This window comes from Prunus persica, chromosome G3 (genome assembly GCF_000346465.2).
Source record: "Prunus persica cultivar Lovell chromosome G3, Prunus_persica_NCBIv2, whole genome shotgun sequence".
NCBI lineage: Eukaryota > Viridiplantae > Streptophyta > Magnoliopsida > Rosales > Rosaceae > Prunus > Prunus persica.
In genome coordinates, this window is record NC_034011.1 from 381,262 (window position 1) to 402,320 (window position 21,059).

The 21,059-nt window shown below is 35.7% G+C and overlaps 3 protein-coding genes across 5 annotated transcripts; all 3 read left to right on the top strand.

Moving 5' to 3' along the window:
* Positions 798 to 2,544, top strand: LOC18788093 (transcription factor MYB108). Its single transcript, XM_007221459.2, has 3 exons — positions 798 to 1,183; positions 1,453 to 1,582; positions 1,703 to 2,544. The coding sequence occupies exons 1-3, from the start codon at positions 973 to 975 to the stop codon at positions 2,256 to 2,258; spliced, it is 897 nt and encodes a 298-aa protein (XP_007221521.1). The 5' UTR covers positions 798 to 972; the 3' UTR covers positions 2,259 to 2,544.
* Positions 4,846 to 9,957, top strand: LOC109947873 (transcription factor GTE10-like). The gene is made up of 6 exons (XM_020559201.1): positions 4,846 to 5,387; positions 5,501 to 5,553; positions 5,700 to 5,858; positions 6,517 to 6,590; positions 6,714 to 6,783; positions 9,881 to 9,957. The coding sequence occupies exons 1-6, from the start codon at positions 5,257 to 5,259 to the stop codon at positions 9,955 to 9,957; spliced, it is 564 nt and encodes a 187-aa protein (XP_020414790.1). The 5' UTR covers positions 4,846 to 5,256.
* Positions 9,439 to 16,004, top strand: LOC18788054 (3-oxoacyl-[acyl-carrier-protein] reductase 4). Of its 3 annotated transcripts, none has more exons than XM_020560189.1 (14): positions 9,439 to 9,978; positions 10,087 to 10,116; positions 10,361 to 10,455; positions 13,083 to 13,413; positions 13,502 to 13,647; positions 13,722 to 13,775; positions 13,904 to 13,984; positions 14,082 to 14,127; positions 14,208 to 14,302; positions 14,396 to 14,428; positions 14,519 to 14,653; positions 14,887 to 14,980; positions 15,234 to 15,316; positions 15,409 to 16,004. In XM_020560189.1, exons 4-14 carry the CDS (start codon positions 13,254 to 13,256, stop codon positions 15,439 to 15,441), a joined length of 960 nt encoding a protein of 319 aa, XP_020415778.1. In that variant the 5' UTR covers positions 9,439 to 9,978; positions 10,087 to 10,116; positions 10,361 to 10,455; positions 13,083 to 13,253; the 3' UTR covers positions 15,442 to 16,004. The 3 variants fall into 3 exon arrangements, with proteins under 3 accessions (XP_020415778.1, XP_020415777.1, XP_020415779.1); XM_020560188.1 differs by having other exon boundaries at positions 10,377 to 10,455; positions 15,409 to 15,553; XM_020560190.1 differs by having other exon boundaries at positions 9,440 to 9,978; positions 13,505 to 13,647; positions 15,409 to 15,593.

Sequence of the window (21,059 nt, forward strand, 5' to 3'; positions counted from 1 at the left end):
TCTCCATCAAGACCGGATTACTTTCACTAACCTCAGTAAGTATATAGGTGTTCTATTTGAGGATTATAACCAGTAATTTTTTTGAATATGACCTACCTGTACTTGTCTCTTTTTCTCTAACGAATAAAATCGTATTGCTTTCTCGAAAAAAAACTAAAGATTTCAGTAATTTGTACTTTATCATTTAAACACACAATTATTCTTTGAAACACTCTGAATTAACATCAAAGTCCATGTGTACCAAATCGTCTTTTTTGGTCAACCTAAAACCATATATAGTCAATAACTAAAACTTTTGGCTAACTATGGACCAATGACATGGGTTTATGGTGCATGCACCAAACCACACATCATAGTTTTTAGAGCAAGAAGCTAATTGGTAGGTCACCCCAAGGTTTAATTTACTTCTAGCTCCCGTTGAACATTTGCCTCTCGCATTCTCTTCACATGGTGCAAACCCATATACGCCTTCAAATAAAATAATATTAAGTTTTCACAACAAACTAAAAAGACCCACGCGTGAGAATTTGATGGGTGCAAAGGTCAAAGGGTCAAACTCCAGATTAAATATATACAAAAAAATGGATGGAGTCTTTGTATGTTTGCGCAATGGAGGATGTCTCTCTCAGTAGAATAATAAATATGAATTGTTTATTAAGTAATTGAGTCTTGAGTCTTGACCGCGTTCTATCACACGCACAGTAGAAATGCCACTTTTTTCGTCTTTAGTAATATAGTCAGTCCAAATCCTTCTCTCTCTCTCTCTCTCTCATTCTCTTTTCAGTCTTACCTCCTTCTCTTTCTCTCTCTTCAACTTATATAAACCCTTCAGATCACATTCAAATCTATTCCCCAAAGGAAATCCGAACAAGTCTAATTAATTTCTGTTTCTTACCCACTAACCCCAATCCAATCCGAATTCTTTGTAGCTCTTATATACAATTTCTATATCCTCAAATTAACTCAAACCAGATGGATATGGCCGATGTTCATGTTCATGATCACGTGAGAGCAGGTTATGGCTCATCAGCAGCACCAGCAGAAATTCATGATCAAATACCAAGTGAAGAAGAAGACGTCGACTTAAGAAAAGGACCATGGACAGTTGAGGAAGACTCCGTTCTCTTCGATTACATCAACATCCACGGCGAAGGGCGCTGGAATTCACTGGCTCGCCATGCAGGTAATCTTTCGACATGTTCTGTGAAGAAAAATATCAGTAGACTAATAACGAGTCGAGTCCGATATATCAATTATGGTGCCATACGTAACTAGCTAGCTAGCATTTTTCTTCCTTCAAGCCTTTGAAAAAATATATATATAACTAGACATAAATTATTACGCAGTTAAAATTTCCAGTGCTTAAGTCTTGATATTCTCTTTGATCGACTCATGCCCTGGCTTATGATCAATACATATGATCTTCACAAAGTTGTAAATAATAACCTGCAGGTCTTAAACGAACTGGTAAAAGCTGCAGATTAAGATGGTTAAATTACTTGCGGCCCAGTGTTCGACGAGGAAACATAACCCTCCAAGAACAGCTTTTAATTCTTCAACTTCATTCTCGCTGGGGAAACAGGTACATGATTATATAGCCTACCTATAAGCTTTTCAATATATATTTTCATCATTGATTAGATTCTTTCTATTAACTTTAATCCTTTGTATTAATTTTGTTTTTCATGGAAATCAAATTTAGGTGGTCCAAGATAGCCGAATACTTGCCTGGTAGAACAGACAATGAGATTAAGAACTACTGGAGAACAAGAGTCCAAAAGCAAGCAAAGCAGCTCAAATGTGACGTCAACAGCAAACAATTCCAAGACGCCATGCGTTACGTCTGGATTCCCCGCCTTATAGAGCGGATCCAGGCATTGCCTCAATCTTTACCGGGTCAATCCAGTACTGAGAGTACCGGTCTCACCACCGCATCCGAATCTCAAAACTGGATTGACTCGAATTTGATGCCCGAAACATCGGGCAGTACGTCATCAGAGTCGTCAGATCAGCTTCAAGTTTGTTCAATTCCGGACCCTACTACTACTGATCAATTCATGAACTATCCATCTACGAATCAATATGGTTCAGACAACGGGTCGGGTTGCTACGAATATGGTACAAATTCAGATTTTCTAGGTTTTGAACAAAGCAATTATTGGTCATCAAGTGGTGGGGACATATCAGTGGAGAATTTGTGGAATGAAGAGAATATATGGTTCCTGCAACAACAGCTTAGTGATGACCAGTGGAATTGATAGGGGTCTAATCATATCATACTAGTTTTCTTACGTGACGCATTGGTGATTCCATGACGTAATCATATCAAACTAGAATAGAAAACAGCTGCATTATTCCAAATTTGACAAACTTTAGAAAGAGACCTTTTGTTGCGTTTAATTAAGCACAAATGCATACCATATTTTTATATTTTTAGGTTCATTTTTGGGGGACTCTAACTAGCTGCCCATTTTATGTAATTACGTACAAATAAAAATTGTTTTTTTTAGACACATTATGAATCAAAATCATAAATAATTATGTGAAATTATATTTAGCTTTTCCATCTGACTTTAGTTCATATAATTAAGATGACAGTAATTTAATTTAATTTAAATCTAGTGCATCGATGGTGCTTGACTCGAGAGAGAGAGAGAGAGAGAGAGAGAGATTTTGGGCCTGGGCTTGGACCATGCGGTGGAGGTGGGTAGTTGGGGATTGAGAGAGAGAGAGAGAGAGAGAGAGAGAGAGAGAGAGAGAGAGAGAGAGAGAGAGAGAGAGAGAGAGTGTGGGTACTTACTACTTAGGTATGTTAGAATCACATTGCAACAATTTCAAATTTTAAACGTTCTCAATAGAATGAGGAATCTATTGATCGAATATTCTAGGGACAAAAATCACTTCCACAGACACCATAGTTTAGAATGTGAGCATCCAACTCAAAATTAATTGGCAATGAGTGGAGAGGTGCAAGATCATTTAAACTATTATGCAAAATTTTAATTTTCCAATATGTGGGACTCACGTTTTCAGCACTAACATACCTATGGGATAAAGGTTGAGGGTACTAAATTGAAGCAACTCTAGAAGATATATACACATGTTTTTCGATAAATAAAAATGTGTATAGAATAATCAAGAGATGTGTTACTTAATTTGTATAGTTATTATTTTTCTTGTAACATACACACACACACAATGTAATTTAATATAGTTGCGTCTACGAGGAGAATAATAGATTTCAGAAAATTCCTGAATATATCATTGTTCATTACTGAAACGTGAAGAAGGGTGCGCTGCTGGCTTGGCACAGAAAGTAAAACATGACAACGCTCTGACGTTAGAATAGGGGGAAAAAGAAAAGAAAATAAAAGAAGACTGGGGCACTTATTGGCAGCCATATTTGTCAGTAGTTTTGAGAGGGATGTGATTAATTCAATGGCTTCTTTGATGGGAGCAGGAGCACTAACGGCCGCAACCCTTGAAGATGAAGCAGGTCTATGTCAAAGATCAAGTAGAGGCGACTAATTAATTAATTGGTGGTTAATACATTGCATGTATTTAAATTATGTAATGAGGCGACTAATTAAGCAGGCAACGAATAAAATAATACGAGTCGTCATCATCACTCATGAATGTTTCTTCATTCTAATTATCAAATACTAGTCTTTTAGATTCACTGTTCTTGCCCAAAACATCATCTGCCATCAAATTCAACACCGACGTGATCATTTGCCATTAAATAATATTTATACATATATATTTGGGCTTCTTCGATTTATATTCAATGAACAATGTTAGTGGAAGAAGAAAAATACGGAGGCTAGAATGAGGGATTTTTATAAGGGGTTATAATGAGGGGGTCCTTAATAGTCGTTCGATCTAATGCAAAATTATTATTGAACTGTTGGATTGAACCCTCTTATCGTAACTCCTCAACATAGCCCCTCATTATAGATGATCTCGAAGAAAAAATCCAAAATTGAGAAAGCCATTAGGAAATAGCCCAATTAAGTTTTTAAATTCAATGCATGGATTGATCGATCATAGGGAGGCCAAGGCCAAGAATGGATCAATAAGTAAGTATTTTGACAAGGCCCAGAATGAAAGGAGCAATACAGTGCTCTCTGCTTAAACTTTCCCAGACAATGGAAAAAGGATGATGAAGGAAAGGCATCCTTTGAATATCTCAAACAGCCATGGTCATTCTCTGTAGATTTGAATGTGGACGAAGATGAGCAACAGCCATGGTCAATTATCATTGATGCGGGTCAATAAACAACCACCTCACGATACACCAACACACAACAAAAAGGCAACACTATGCTTGGACCACAGTTTTGTGATTTGTGGCCAACATCCATTGGGCACGGGCTGTCTGTCTATGACTAAGTCTAAGATTGGCCACGGGCGTATCTGTGGGTGCATGTTGGTTCATTCGGAAAATTTACACGAAACATAAAGGTGAAAAATCATGATAGGAAACATATTAGTAACAATAATAATTTGTACTTAAAGTCAATCGATGGTTGAATAAACAGAGAAATTATGGACACATTTGAAAGGGTGATAGATCCTCAGTTCTACATTAACTCAATTTACAAGAAAAAATGATATGTTATTGCTAAGACGAACTTTTTACATATTGTTAACGGGTGAATTTGTACCTAACGGATTAAGACATAATCACACATAACACAAGTGTTTGAGTGGTTCACCCATAATAGGGCTACATCCACTATAGTTTATAGCTTTGTATTTGTATTTGAAGAGGTTACATTGTACATGAGAGAAATAGGGGGAGAGGCTTGAGAGCTCTAGTAGAAGAGTGCGTATATATATACTCATGTCCATTAGGTTTTGCTGCTGATGTGCGGCTTACTTTCTCAAATGCTTTGACTTACAACCCACTTGAAATGATTTTCACTTTATGGCCGAGACGATTAGTAAATATTTTGAACAGAGATGGAAAGGCATGGAGAAGAAGCTTCCAGTTACTACTGATGTGCAGTCTTTGCCTTCAAGAGCGGCTCTTCGCGTGGAAATAAACTGGGACTGCTGCACCTATGCCATCCTCAAAAAAGAAGAAAAGTACACCAAATGATACTAGTGTCAAGCCTGAAGCTCTGAAACGCATGTTGACTAATGAGGAGAAGGCTAAACTGACCATGGAGTTGGAGGCTTTGATGGACGCAGAAGTGCCTCTAAATATTGTTAATTTCCTACAAGAGCACAGTCATAGTGAAGGGCAAACCAATGATGATGAGATCGAGGTTGACCTTGAAGCTTTTAGTGATGATACCTTGTTTACTTTACGGAAGCTTTTGGATGACCATCTGCTGGAGAAACAGAAAAGGCAGGCGAAAGCTGAACCTTGTGAAATGGAGGTATGTTCGTAGTTTTTTCTTATAATGTTTGCATGTGTTATCTGTTTAAATTAGTTTTCCAACTGAATATTTGCATGGATTTCTTATTGGTGCATCACCTTTTTTTACTGCAGATTCTTAATGAGTCAGGAAGGATTTAGCCACTCATCAATGCAACCATGTAAAGGTTCATTTTCAATAACAGCTCTATGAATATTCATTTAGTGAACTGTTTAAAAAATGTCTTTCTGCAAGGAATTTATTTCTAAAAAATGTCTTGTGCAAGGAACTTATTTCTAACAGCACGGTTTGTTATGACTTGCATGTACCCAGGCAATGACCCAGGCGATGAGGAAGTGGATATTGTTGGTGGGAACGGTGCTCCTATTTCAAGCTTTCCTCCAGTGGAGATAGAGAAAGATCCAGCTCACAGAAACAGTAAATGCAGTAGCTCAAGTAGCTCCAGTAGTGAATCAGGCTCTTCATCCAGTGGTTTGTGTTTCTACCTACTTTTCATATATGTAGGTTTATAAATTGTTTTCAATGTTCTAATTTTGGAGCTTGTTAGACGGAGGATATGCATTTTTTTGTCAATTAACCATTATAATGTTGACTTAGATTTTCTGGAGAAAGTGTGGATCACTTGATTTGGAATGCTGGTGTTGTTCTCTTTCTCCCAGTTTGTTAGAATTATGTCTACTCATCTTGTAAAAAAGGAATAAGTTAAGGAATAGGTGTATCTTGCTTTATGTGAGTGAAAAGCTGACTTCATTTAGTGACTAAAACTTTTTGGAAAGGACTAGAGCCGCAATGCTGTAATAGATGTTTTGCAAGTATTGAGATATGATATGGTCCTAGCGGATAGTGAAATAAGTTTACAACATAAAAGTGACTAATACAAAATCTGAAAAAATTTAGATTTTAAAAGTTTGAATCAAAATATTTTGTGTTATTGGTGATCTTCCTGTATGGTTTGCTTTGACAAGCAAAAGAAGTGATTTCAGGAATATCTGTGTAGCCTCCTATGAAACTATAAGATACTTGTGTTATCACAATGGTTTTCTTGAATGTTCCAGCATTTTGTTCCAAATAGAATGACTCGTATTTTTACAATTTTGGGTGTTGCTCACATGATATAATTTCTTCACAGATTCTGACTCTGGCACTTCTTCTGAAAGTGAATCAAATGATGCTAAAGTTACAGCTTCATTTGGTGAGGGTAAGGTTTAGGGTATGGCGGATCATATATATATATTATATATGACCCACCATGCCCTCTCCCCTGCTATATCCTTCTGTTTGTTTGTATGAGTTGTGGAAAATATTTCTTACATCTTCATTTGGCAGGAAAATGTGGGTACTGGAGCAAATTCAGACCAAAAGAGAAATGATATTGGGGATTCAGAAATTGGCAATGGTGAGTTGAGAAATTATGCTGCATCTTTTATTTATTGGAATAGGTAGTTCTGGAGTTTTATCTTTGTTTTTTAAAAGAAAAAAACAAGAAAAAGGCAAAGGATGATATAGAAAATATTGATTATCGAAAAGGAACTTTTTTTTGGTTCTTTTACAAATGAATGTGCAGTTTCTCGACATAATAATTTTTAATTGAAAAAAATAGAGTGGAACTTTCTTGCAAAATTCGAATCATAAATGAATAAATTTGTTTTTGCTCCGCATTTGATGTGGGGATTAAACTTTCTTGCAAACCAGCATATGTGCTTCTGCCTTCCCTCAGAACAAGAACACCAAAAAAAATTGCAAGGCCAACTGTCTTCCCACAACACAACTTGCCTATATTAACTTTGCTTTCTCTTATACCTTTATCAAACAAAAATAATAATAAAATGAAATTTTTAAAAAAAGAGTATAAAAATAAAAATACATCTAGTGTGGGTGCATGTAAAACATGATATTGTCAATAATTGTTTTCCATAAAATGTACGTATCCAAACCCTTCCATTAAGGGCGATTGACAAGGGGCGGTGTCCTTTTGTTTGAGGGTAGGGTGAGTGAGGGAGAGCGAGGCTTAGCCCACTGAAGGGCAGTGCCCTTGTGCTCAGTGCTCAGTATTCTGCCGACGGCTTGAAGAGCATGATAATTAGCTCTTTTTGTTAAGTTTTAATTTAAAGGGCATTTGAGACAATTTAAGTGAGTTTTTTCATTATATTTGAAAGTTTTTTAAAAAAATTGACTTTTATGAATGAATTTGGGGATTAGATCTTTTGGATCACATGGGTTCAAGAGATTGTGGTCATTCATCATTGTATGTAACATTCAACCGTTCAAAAAAGTTTCTTAAAAGGAGTGCAAGAGTGAGTAAACCGTTGAATTTACATCCAACAGTGAGTGACCACAAATCTTTTGAACCTCTGTAGTTTAAGAGATCGGGACTGTATATATTAAAATTAAATCAACAGATTTACTGTTCCTAAACTGTAGCTTAGGAATAGTAAAGTGACGTTTTTGTCCCCGCTTAAATGGTTGATCTCTTCCTTCTGTAGGATTATGAAAAGTGGATTGACCCGTTTACCCGTGAGCTCTCTCTCTCCCCGTCTCTTATCCTTTCTCTCTGCCGCCGCCACCGTCATCATCAAAAGCACCGACTCTCCCTCACCGTCTCCTGCGGACGGTTCTAATGCCTCACCCATTGGATCTCCCGATCGCGCCTCCTCTGCGATTCAAGGACAGCCGTCCGACGATGACATGAGCAATCGCCTGGGACCGGCGATCTCTCCAAGGATCTCAAACAAAAAACTATTAAGCAGGCAAGATCTCTCTGTCTCTCTCTATTTGAGCGTGTGGATAATGTTTTCTAGGAGCTTAATATATATTTGCATCTAGAAGGAAATATGATTTGGAGCTGATATTTTGAACTAATCGACCAGTCTCTCAGCTGGAAGGTAAAGATGGCTGCTTCAATATAAGATCATTCAAACAAAAAATCTGATTCAACACTGTATAACCTACTTACCCTGTTTGTCTGCTAGAAAAAAAATAATTCATTTTTTAAAAACATTTTACTGTTGTTTAGGGTTTAGGGTCTGCTTTAAGGCTGGTTTTATTCTTGAAGAATACCCATTTGGTTTTAGATGTAGCTTATTTAGTTAAATATATGGCTACTGGTGGAATGGATTAGCCAAATATTGCATATGTAATCTGCATACAAATTCCTAGCATTGTTGTAAACAATCAGTTTAAATGGAGGATTGTTGTATGAAATTTGGTAAACAAATATCTAGAAATTAGCTTCATAGTTTCTTAGGTTCCATTTAATTTGGTATTTGTTTCTGTGTGATATATTTCTCTTAGGGCGTGTCAAATGGTAAAGCTGCAAGTAAACCATCAATTCCATGACATAATGCAATAGACTTATTCCAAAACATGTCTATTGTTTTGATTGGGTGTTTTAGTGCTCATTTCAAGTTATTTTTAAACTATAAATCCCTTATTGATAATAATTCCTAATATTTTTAATTAGTTGAAATTTTTATAATGAGTTATTGGATGATGATTTTGTTTGTGGATAATGATTTATTGGATTGGATTAATATTGATGATTTTGTGTGCGGATAATAATTTGTTGGATTAGGTGACTATATATGATTATTTGATTTGTTGGAATTTAGGGTTTATGATTTGTTGATTAAATTTTGTGATGGACTTCTTTTCCTCTCTCTCTTTGTTTATTTGTCTTAATTAAATTTGTTTCTAAAAAAAAATGATTTGTTGATTAATTGATATGACTGTTTGGTTTGATTAATTCATTTGTATGGCAAAAAAGGTTCGGAGCTGCATTTGGAGTCTCATTTATTTTGCTTGCTTGCTTGATTTACTTCCCTAGGTTTTCATTCTCTTCCCTCTCCATCTCTGATTTTAATTTATTGGTTTGGAAAAGCTCATATTCAAGTACTTTTTAAACTTTAAATCCCTAATTGATGATAATGCCTAATATTTTTAGTTAGTTGAAATTTTTATAATGAGTATTTAGTGAATGTTGATGATTTTGTTTGTGGATAATGATTTATTGGATTGGATGAATATTGTGCGTGGATAATGATTTGTTGGGTTATAGATGAGTATATATGATTATTTGATTTGTTGATTAAATTTTGTGATAGACTTCTTTTTAAAACTTAATAATCTGTTTATCCATGACGTTTAAATAACGTAGTAGCATATTTAAATTTTTTAAGGGGTGTTTTGAATCAAGTGCTTCCTTCTATTCTTCAAGAAGACGTCTATTTTGGTAAACTAAATTGAGTTTGAGCTTATGGAGTTAGACTTTTTGCCATATTTTTGTTGCACTGTTTCATTTCTTATTCTTATATGCGGGGATGATTTTTTTTTCTTTTTTTTTTTTCTTTTCAGTTTCAAACAGATTTACAGTACTTTTCTCATGCTGAAATTTTGTGAAATATATGTATATAGGGGAGCCCAGATTAAGAAATAGCGGTTACACATTATGCCCTTTTCATAAAATTCTGTATGTTTTTATTCTGATTTAATTTCAGGCTTCCATGAAAATTTTGATCTAGGATGCCGTGATTTGAGGTGTAACTCTGCAGTAATCATAGTAGTTTCTTACTAGATCTCTCAACTCAAATCTCAGGTAATGAAATCTACAAACCGTGTTTTTTTTTTTTTTTGCTTTTCAAAACCTCTTTATTGCTTTCCACTCCATGATGCTAACTTTATTTTGGTTTCTTTTGTTTTGTAGATGAAGTTGGTTTTAGCAGAACATGACTAGGTATTTTGACAATCCAGAATTTATCTTTGTTTTAGCTTTGTGTTAGTTTCACATTATTGTATTTCAATTTATGTTTACTAGATGGGATGATGGGTTTGTGTCGTTTTAAAATTCTCAACTGGATCACTGAAACTCCCACTAAAATTTGCAGATTCTCAGTTTATGTCTTCTTGGAATGTAAATTCATACAATTGGTTTAAAGAAAAAAAAATTTAAAAATCTTATGAATTGTTATCTGATGTAGATTGATTGATTGTCAGAAACAAAGAAACAAACATAGACAGATGGAGGCCTCCTTGCATTAAACAACTTCTGTTATATATGGAATCCTAACTTTTTGTAAGTTTCTTCTCCTTCATTATTAGTGAATACATGTGTTTACATATTGCTATGATGCTCTTTCTTTACCCAGGATCTGTGGATACCATGATATTTGTTTAATTTTCTTTTTTCTTTCATCTACCTTGTTTCTTTGCTTTATTGCTTCCCTCCTTTTCTATTGTGGTTGGTCTGGAAAAACATTGGTATTGCCTTTTCTGCATTAAGACGCCATCTATTCTTTTTGCTGTTTTTTTATTTATAAAATGTTTCAGTTTCATTCCCACTGATTAAATTGGTGCATTACTCAATAGCAAATACTATACTTCATTGAAGTGATTATAAAAATAATAGAGGCAATGTCGAGAACAATGTATAAAAGCCGCCTAAACTCATGAACACTGTTTGCGATTGCCTATACATTAAAAGGGCCTATACTTTATAGTTCTATAGTTTTGTTTTGTTTTTGTTTTGTTGCTTTTTTGGTCTTTGAACTTTAAAGTTAAAACTACAGAAACTGAGTTTATCTTCTTCCTCTTTCTTTTTCTTTTGTTGAGACAAATGATTACAAGAAGACAATCCTGAGATACTAGAAAACTACAATTACTAAAATAAGAGAAATATTTCTTGGTTTTGATATTCTGAGTGGAATAAGTACTTCGTTTATGTGTTTTGATATTCTGAATGCATTATGTTATGTTTGTTTTATTATATTTTGTTTGTTAATGGATTATTAATTTTCAGAAAAAAAACAAAAATAACTATAAATCAGAAAGGCTGGAATTTATAACAATTTATTCACCAGTAAGACCAAAAACAATAAAGGCTCCACTTACAATGAACTTTGGTAAACGAATTTTGTAGGTGTCCACCAGTTCAATCATCAAATCAGCCAAATCAGAGAACGGACTGTTAAAAAAGGCTTTTTTCACTTCTCTGATGTGAACAAAAAAAATTTCAAAATGTTAGAATTTATATCAAGATTCACTTCTTTTTCCTTTATTTTGCATGTATCTCTGTAATATTACAACTAAGAAGAGAACTGACACAATGCTCACTGCAAAAGCTCCAGAGGAGAATGTATCAGATTCTGATGATATCCCACTCATCTCTTTGAAAAGCAAGACAACCCCAAGCAATATTGGAATCACCCTTTCTGCCCCAAAATAGAGCATGCGTTCTTTCATCTAATTTCATTTATTTAACTAAGATTCACATCATATCCATACTTTTCCCTTCTAAATTTTTTGAATTCAATCATAAACACTTAACACACACGCAACAAAATTCCTCATCACAAACATGAATTTCTGTACCCAACTTTTTTGTTCTGTTGCTTATTAAAGTTTGAGTCTTTTGGTTTGATTCTGCAATAAATAATATTTAGTAATTTGTCAAGCTTCTTTTGAGTTTGTTAATTGATTGCTTTCCCTGAGGTTATAGTTTTGTATATTAGATTAATAGAATAATTCGTGTATTCAAATTGCAGTTTGTGTTGTTGATGCATATCCACATGTATCATGTTTTCGATGCAATGAACAAAACTATAACATATGTATCTAGATGTTTTATATGTTATGAATAAAAGTTTAACCTATATCCTGTTATTTCTGACTTTATTCTGCTTATATAACCTATAGGTGTTTATAGGTTATTTCTGCGTTTATAGCTTACTTCTCCATTAGATTAACTGAGCCTATAAATGGCAATACATGTATCAGTTTTGACCATAGGTGTCTATAGATCAAAGCTCGGGTGTTTTGGCTTAATTCTCTTATACCATTTTCCAAATTTGTAGCAACAGAATCAACACCCCTTCTTGATTTGATTTTATTAAAGCTCGGGTGTTTTGGCTTAATTCTATTATACCATTTTCCAAATTTGTAGCAACTTAATCAAAACCCTTCTTGATTTGATTCTATAAAAGCTCGGGTGTTTTGATTTAATTCTCTTATACCTATTTAATAAATTGTCACAATTGTTGTATGTTTGTTGTCAATTGATTAAATAGACTGAGGTTATACTTTTGTCCATTAGATTAATAGAATGCTTGATGTACCTAAATTGTTGTGTTATGTTGTATTTTTGAACTTAATTCTGTGATAATAGATTTTGTCTTCACTCAAAATTTTCCATTTATCTACACTTAACACCTGTCATTTTCCAAATTTGTACCAACAGAGTTAAAACCTCCGCAAAAGACAAGAAAGAACATAAGCCACATTTACAGCAGAGCTAACAAGAGAAAGCCCCCCTTCTAACATACATCAAGACAGAAAAATCCTCTTCCACCACCCTATAGCATATATATAAAGACCCATCCAAACACATTTGAATTATGAGCAGCTCAATATTGCCGATATTTTGATGTTTTTACTGCTACTTGATTTATTAAAATATGGTCAGTATTTTAACATCACAAACAGCATAAAAAACATGTTATTATTCTATTTTTTGTAACTTAGACTTGCTAAACAAAGCATGATGCCACTATTTAGATCTCCATGTCTATATAAATAGTACCATCTTTATCTTTCTTACATATTTTCACAACTTTGTACACATTTTACACGGTTTTAAAACCCGCAGCATCGCGCGGGCACCATTGCTAGTTTTTACTAAATTTGATAAAAAATCCTTGTACACAGTACGCATTTCCACCGATATGCTAAAACCCCTGCTCAGAGAGATTACACGCCCATCTTCTTCACATTTTTCCTCAGTTCTCAGTCTGATAGATTGATCTTCTGGCGACCTTCCTTGCCTCTCTCTCTTCCTCCTCTTCTTCGGCTGTGGCACCAGCCATTATCAGACTCTCAATGGCGGCCACGATCGCCTTCAACACCGTTGGAGCTCCGGTACGAATCTTCAGCCAATTATCTCACCCACGAAGCTCCTATCCACTTCTCGGCGGGATTCGACTGCATCGCGTTGCCCTGACCAGATTTTCGAGCTCCTTATCCTCCTCCTCTGGCTCTGGTAAATGAATCGCATTTTCTTGTTATGGTAAATTGAAGTTTACATCAGAACAATTTGGTGATGTTTTAATGGAAATATAATCAAATAGCAGGAATTAGGGCGCAGGTAGCGGCCGTTGAGCAATCGAGCGCTGCTGTATCTCAGAACATGGAGGCTCCTGTGGTTATCGTCACTGGAGCTTCTAGAGGAATTGGCAAAGCTGTTGCGCTTGCTCTCGGCAAGTCTGGTTGTAAGGTCATCATCATCATTCATCATTCAATTGCTTTCTTCGATGAGTCATGACCATAGGCTTCATTTCACTGTTACAGGTTCTGGTAAACTACGCAAGGTCATCTAAGGAAGCTGAATTAGTTTCCAAGGAGGTACCTTTTTTTGTTAAAATAATGGCCTTCATGCGATGCATATATTGAAATCAATTCATAGTTGAAATATTTGGTTTTAATTATATGCTGCATTTTAAACATGTTTTATTGCGGTTTAAATGCTGCAGATTGAGGCATCTGGTGGTCAAGCTCTGACATTCGGGGGTGATGTTTCAAAGGAAGAAGATGTAGCGGCAATGATTAAAACTGTACGCAAATGCGCTCTTTTATGCTAACTACATGTTTTTTTGGTGTGGTTGCAATTATTGCTTGCAACGTGACATCTTTTCAATCAAATGAATATAGGTGGTTGATGCATGGGGAACAGTTGATGTGTTGGTTAATAATGCTGGTCAGCATCATATTACTTCTTGTATTTAATCTTCTTATCTTGACTTTCCTTTCTATTTCAACTGACACAGTCCTTTTCAGGAATAACACGGGATGGCTTGTTGATGAGAATGAAAACATCCCAATGGCAGGAGGTTATTGATTTGAATCTTACTGGCGTGTTTCTGTGCACACAGGTGTGTAGTTTAGGGCATATGTTGATCTTGTAATTGTAGTTATTCAAGCTTAGAATTGTCTGATATTTTTAGCATGGTTCGTGCTTTTTGCAGGCTGCAGCGAAAGTTATGATGAAACAGAGAAAGGTAATCAAATTTTGTCATCCTTTCTTGTATTATGTCAATGTGAAAATCCTATTTTGCTTCTAGATCCTTAGTCTGTTCATCATATTTCAGGGAAGAATAATCAATATAGCATCTGTTGTTGGTCTTGTTGGCAATGTTGGACAAGCCAACTACAGTGCTGCAAAGGCCGGAGTAATTGGCTTTACGAAGAGTGTCGCAAAGGAATATTCAAGCAGGAGCATTAATGTATGTGCATGTGATTAAAGGTTTTTAATTAATTAATTTTATTATCTGTTTTTGGTGTGTGGGGCTTGCCTGCTAATACGTTTAACCCCACTCCACACTTAGCAATGGCTATGTAATTTGTTTCATGACATTAAACATTCAAGCAGATATATTTCTAAATTTCTTGCATATTTACAGTCTTATGTGGTGGGCCTAAAGCAATTATCCATCTAAAGCTTTCTTTTTTTCCTTAGGTCAATGCTGTAGCACCTGGTTTTATTGCATCTGATATGACTGCCAAGCTTGGAGAAGACATAGAAAAGAAGATCTTGGGAACCATCCCCCTAGGTGAGAATTGGCTACTAGTTATTTAAGCATTATTATCAAAATCTATTGTAGTTAATGTGAATTATTGAGAAATTGCTCGTGTTGGTTATATAACTTATCTGAGAGATATAAATGTTATTGAGTCATTGGATTGGGATGATTGAAATTTGATTGATTCTCTAATTCTTCTGCCCTGGTTTGCCTAAACTTAAAGCCTGATATTTGAGAGTACATATAAATTAGAGAAAATAAATCAGTTTTATAATTCTTTCAGGGCGATATGGTCAACCTGAAGAAGTCGCAGGACTGGTGGAATTCTTAGCGCTCAATCCTGCTGCCAGTTACATTACTGGACAGGTAAATTTTTATTAGAAATCTGATAATTTTTCCTTGGACAAATGGGAAATGGCACCATTTGAGCTGTCAAGTTTTGCACCGATCAATTGTAGGTATTGACCATTGATGGAGGGATGGTGATGTGAGAGGCCAAGTCCTGCACCCCAACCAGCTTCATCTTACAGAAGGTTTCAAATGACGCTTCATCTTATAGAAAGTTTCAAACGAAGAGAGGCTTTTCTTTATATTCCATTCTTGACCGGCTTCTAATTTCAAACTGAATAGAAGAGTAGAAGGATAATATGTATATTTTTTCCGTTTAGCAAAGGTGGTTAAAATATATACTCTGAGACTTGTGAACAGTGTAAGAGAAAAAAGACTTGATAGGAATTGTTTTTGTGTAGTGGTTTCAGTCTCCAGATGATGCTAAAGCGTTCCACTGTACTAGCTGATATATGGGTTGCATATGAAGTCTTTTGTTATTCTTTGTGTGGAGGTAGAAAATCTGAAGCCTATAGGCTTGCGGCTTTTAACCACTTTGGGGTTTAGGCAAATCTTTTAACCACTTTGTAAAGCTATTGGTCGAAAGGCCGCGTAGCTCTCCTTTGGGTTTGGACAAATCTTTTAACCACTTTGTGGATATTATCATAACATGGATGTTAATTTTAATTAGGATTCTCTAATATAAATATATTTTCATTTCTAGTTATGATTTTTGGTTCTTCTTGGGATTAGCGTAATTATTATACTATGTATGAATAATTAAATATTGGATATGGATTTGGTAGTAAAATTCATTTGTACATAGATATTTAAGTTTTCACCTTACTTCTGTTCTCCTCTCTCGCTCTCTAGTTAGGGTTTAGTTTACCTGATAAAAGCATTTTTATCCATGGTTATGCCTTCATTGCCACGTGGCGGACTACAAATTTTTTTATTTATTGCAAAAGTAACCCAAGGCCTAAATGTATAAAGTACCAATAAATAAAAAAATCAATTATCGCTGACAGCAGGATGTAGGGGGCAAAAAGGAAGAGCATGATATTCATTCAAAAAAAAGAAAAAGAAAAAAAGAAAAATGAGAACGATGAAATATTTAAAATACTAAAAATCTCTTTGATTAATACAAATATTAAAATTAATTAATAATAATTAAAATTAAGATAAACATTAAATACAATATAAAAATTCTAATTGGTCAATGGTGGCCTGGAGAGAGAGGATATTTCCGTACAAGTGTATTGCAACGTGCACGCATCCCATTTTCCTTGGATATTTGTCCAAAACAAACCATAACAAACATGTATCGAATAAAACAAAAAAACAGATTTATGAAAGCATGAAATGCAACCGCACTTATCAATAAATTCTCATATGTATATTATATGAATAATGCTACTCTTACTACTACATTTATATATCATATTTTTATATGTGGACAATCATATTAACTATATTCCTACATTTATATACCGTATACCTACATTTATATACCGTATATCATATTCTATTATTTGTTTTTCTAATTTTCTTAATTAAAAAATTAAAATATATTTTATTGATTTAATTAATATGACATATGATATGGACATATAACAATATGTAGTATAAAAATGTGGTAAGAGTAGCATTACTCATATTATATGTGCCACGTCTATACCTATATCTCTCCTCTCAATTTTGTTCATGTCAAAACTATCAATTTTTTGTTGACATTCCCCTCGTTCAAGGACGAAATCAGAAATTTTTAGAGAGATGGGCTATTATTTCTTATATGAATAAAGATCTAAATAAAATTCCATTAATTTTATCATGCAAGAAAACTTGAAGCTAATTGTTTGGATAGGACATACCAATTTTTGCTTGGATGAATTGGACTAGTTTTTATAAAATGAAGTGTAGGGTTTAAAAATTAGTATTAAATTTCTTTTTTTACCCAAACTTTGCAGATAGATAGAGGGAGTTGCAGGCGGAAATTGGTAATTGCACAAACCAACCCAACACGCACATAAAAGAATAAAAGTTTGTTTCTAATTTGACCATACTTGGACTATTTGAGATAATGGGCATGGGCGGGCCTCTTTGTGTGAAGACGAAGCACGGAACCATGGTCTGGTCCTTGAGGGGGGGGAGCACGCCTTGGTTGCATGGTGTGGAAATTTGCAGGCGAGCACCTAGCTTGGCTGTCCCGTGTACTGAGGTTGTTGTGGGTCTAGTCGGCGGCGTAGTAAACTGACCAGCGATGGAGGTAAATCTGGTTGGTATCGATGACACGGGGTTGAGGGAGATGGTGAAGTATGGTCGGCATACATGGGACTTGGTCGGCGGCGTCGCCAGTTTGAAACTTCTTAGTTTCTGTTGCTTGTTGATCCGTTTGGCTGATCCGGGTGGTGAAATAGAGGAGAGAAGCTCTGTCCTTTCGTCACCATTTTTGCTCCACTGACCCGCGAGAGATTGGGCTATGAGAGAAGGTAGATGAAGACACGATGGGTGTCTTGAGGAATTGCTAGTTGTAGCAGCCCTTGCGTAGTGGAGGTGACACAAGCTGAGGCTATTGAGCAGATTTTGCAGTGGGGCACATGTGGGCTTTATTCTCCGTTGGTCGGCTAGGAGTAGCTGGACCATGAATATGGTTTTTGGTGGAGATGAACTTCCAGGTTGAGATAGATAAGAACGACATTAATTTTGTGTCATTTCTCACAGACGGCGCCAAATATTAATTGGTGAATCTGTACCTAATGGATCAAGACATAATCACAAATAACACAAGTGTTTGAGTAGTTCACCTATAATGGAGCTACATCCAGTATAGTTTATTGCTTTATATTTGTATTTGAAGAGGTTACATTGTACATGAGAGAAATAGGGAGAGAGGCTTGAGAGCTCTAGTAGAAGAGTAATAGAAAGCTTGGGAGAACTTTGGACAGCTCTTGGAGAAATGAAGAAGTAGCAGCCAATCCTCCTTTTGCTTGGAGGTGGTGAGCTCCCTTTTATAGTCCAAGTTAGAATAGACAAGGTTGATTGATGGCTTTGTCATTTGCATGGCTCCCCTTAATTATATTTAGGGTCTTGGGCCTTGAGAAGGCATAGGAGGGGCCATGGCTAGCTACTCCTTGTTTGGTGGGATGTGACCTATGACAAGAGGGGTTATCCCTTAATTGGTGGGATTTGCTAAAGGGAGAAGGTGAGGTCAACTTGGTGCCAACACATATCAAGCATAGCTTTGACACAATTAGCAGCCTGAAACTAGGAGATGTAATCTTCCTAACATGGATCGAGAAAGGTTATATAGTAAGTGTGCTTTATGCTTCAGTGGTTGGATGTTTCATGTGTGTGTACTGGACTAGACATTGCTCATGCATGCAGTCGGGGTTGTTAGTCAATACATAGTAGTCCTGGAAAGCAACATTGGGAGGTGGTAAAGGGGATTTTTCATGTATCTTCGAGGTACTACGTCTCTGTGTTTATAGGTGATTGTGTCTGAGTTCAAAGGTTTTGTCGATGTAGACTTGGCAAGAGACATTGATAATACGAGGAGTATTATTTTGTTATGTTTGTAATGTGGGTAGTGTTGTTGTGAGTTGGTCTCAAGATTACAAGGTGTATAGCTTTGTCCGAGCATGGTGACCAGTGAGGCTGCAAAAGAGATATGGTTTGGTTGAAAGGCTTCTTGGAGGAATTGAGGAGGGTTGTGTTTTGTATAGTGATATAGTTAGAGTGCAATTCACTCGGATAAAATCATGTGTTTCATTCAAGGACCAAGAATATTGAACCAAACTAAAATTACATACGCTGATTTATGTTGATATTTTGACTAAGTTGGCGATTAACAAACTGAAGTTGTGATCGATTTCAGTTGGTCTCTTAGCATATGATGATGGAGATGTTGGTTGCTTGAGATGTGGCCTTGTTATGTGTGAAGTGCTTGAAGCTTTGGCTGAGTTTCTTGGGAGGTATCAAGTTAGAGGAGCCCATGTCCAAAAACCGATTGGTCACACTACTAGAAAAGAGAGAGATGTTTGCAAGGCTGTGTTAGAGCGACTAATTGCCCATCACAGCGGACCATTTGAAGCCATACGAGCGTCTTTCGTGTTTTATTTCCTACTCAAAATTTGCTTCATATTCGGACTTAAATTCCTACCCATGTAACCGTAAGTCTTATGAACTATAAATATGACTTTTAGGGAGTTGTATTATGTTAAGAGAGCTAACCCTAATTACAAGGGAGTATGACAAAACACTTTAGCGCTTGTAATTGTCTTTCCTTCTTTAACAGTGAAAATCTCATAGCAACCCGGACACATAGCACATATGGAGTGAATCTCGTTAACAAATTCTTGTGTTGTTGTATATAATTTGTTTGTTTTTGTGTTTCTCAATTGCGTTTATATTGTTTCACAGATGTTTTTTTTGTATAAGATGAGATAAGGGCATGATTTCCTAATACCTTTCCAAATCACCTACTAGATTTGGCATGTTAATTTTTAGTAACATCAATTGGGTTTCAAGATGAATAAGTTGCTAGCTATCTCCAATATCATAAACATTATGGCTTTTAGCACTAAATTTCTCTGAAATAATAGCATAATATACCATTATAATTTGTAAACAGGGAGGAAAGTAGGGAGGGGTAATAGAAAATACATGATGTTTACACAATAATAACGTCCGAGTGTCTGCATAGGAGAATTTCTATATATATAATGAAGAGTATTGTACACAAGTTACATCAAGGATAACATGACATTAACCAAGAGTCTTATACTCTGAATCAAGCATGTATCAGCTGTATAATAGCTTGCTACCTATAAAGAGGTAAAATTTAAATCGATGGAGATATGAGTTATGAGGAACAAAGTAGTGAATATAGTTTCGTACTCAAGGCCAAATACCATACTCAGCTAACCTCCACGAGCTGATTTCAAACTCTTTGTGGCTCAGAAAACTCCATGGGTGGTGGTAGTCAGAGGAGCACTCACTCCACCCATTATGAGAATTGCTGTGCTTGGACTCCTCCGTTCCCTCATTCATCACAAGATGATCATTTTGGTGGGGTTGCATTATCGCGCCTAGTAACAAGATTAGAGAAGCCATAAAAATATATGTGGGTTTGAGGGCTGAATTGCCACCAGAAGCCTTGAGCTTCCTCTCCTCACCCGTCTATGAATTGGAGCGTCAAACAGTTGCATCACCCTATATATATATATATATATATATATATATATAGTTTTTCCCACCACATTTTTGACTACTTGAGAAAGAAATGCAGGTGTCAACAAGTTGTAGATAGATACTTCATGTTGCATTTACTTTTGGCACAAGAAATGCCTTTAACGTAAAAAATCTTTCATGCAAATCTTGCCATGCGATCAGTTTTGTAAAGGAGTTGGCCATCTAAAGCCATGCCACTTTTACATGACTCAATAAGCGTTGGACAACCCACAGAGAGAGAGAGAGAGAGAGAGAGAGAGAGAGAGAGAGAGAGAGAGAGAGAGAGAGAGAGAGAGAGAGAACATTTTGGGACCATGGTAATAATGAACTACGAAGGAGGAAGAAAGCTAGAGAGAGAACATAGGAATTTCTAAGAAATCTTTTGTGTTTGTATTTTCTTAATGAACAATTACCGTACACACAAGAGCTTTATACAATTGCTTAACAACTCCTAACTGACCACAAGATATACATGTGATCTACAGCCACAGCTAATATGCTGACTAGACATGTACAGTCATCAGATTAATTAGATACCTTGATAATTACTCGA

Excerpts from the sequence above, each read along its gene's own strand:
- LOC18788093 (XM_007221459.2), top strand. The coding sequence starts at position 973 with ATGGATATGGCCGATGTTCATGTTCATGATCACGTGAGAGCAGGTTAT. Across the intron at positions 1,184-1,452 it reads TTCACTGGCTCGCCATGCAG|GTCTTAAACGAACTGGTAAA; the intron begins GTAATCTTTCGA and ends AATAACCTGCAG. Across the intron at positions 1,583-1,702 it reads CATTCTCGCTGGGGAAACAG|GTGGTCCAAGATAGCCGAAT; the intron begins GTACATGATTAT and ends AATCAAATTTAG.
- LOC109947873 (XM_020559201.1), top strand. The coding sequence starts at position 5,257 with ATGATGATGAGATCGAGGTTGACCTTGAAGCTTTTAGTGATGATACCT. Across the intron at positions 5,554-5,699 it reads ATCAATGCAACCATGTAAAG|GCAATGACCCAGGCGATGAG; the intron begins GTTCATTTTCAA and ends GCATGTACCCAG. Across the intron at positions 6,591-6,713 it reads CTTCATTTGGTGAGGGTAAG|GAAAATGTGGGTACTGGAGC; the intron begins GTTTAGGGTATG and ends TTCATTTGGCAG.
- LOC18788054 (XM_020560189.1), top strand. The coding sequence starts at position 13,254 with ATGGCGGCCACGATCGCCTTCAACACCGTTGGAGCTCCGGTACGAATC. Across the intron at positions 13,414-13,501 it reads ATCCTCCTCCTCTGGCTCTG|CAGGAATTAGGGCGCAGGTA; the intron begins GTAAATGAATCG and ends ATAATCAAATAG. Across the intron at positions 13,776-13,903 it reads CTGAATTAGTTTCCAAGGAG|ATTGAGGCATCTGGTGGTCA; the intron begins GTACCTTTTTTT and ends TAAATGCTGCAG.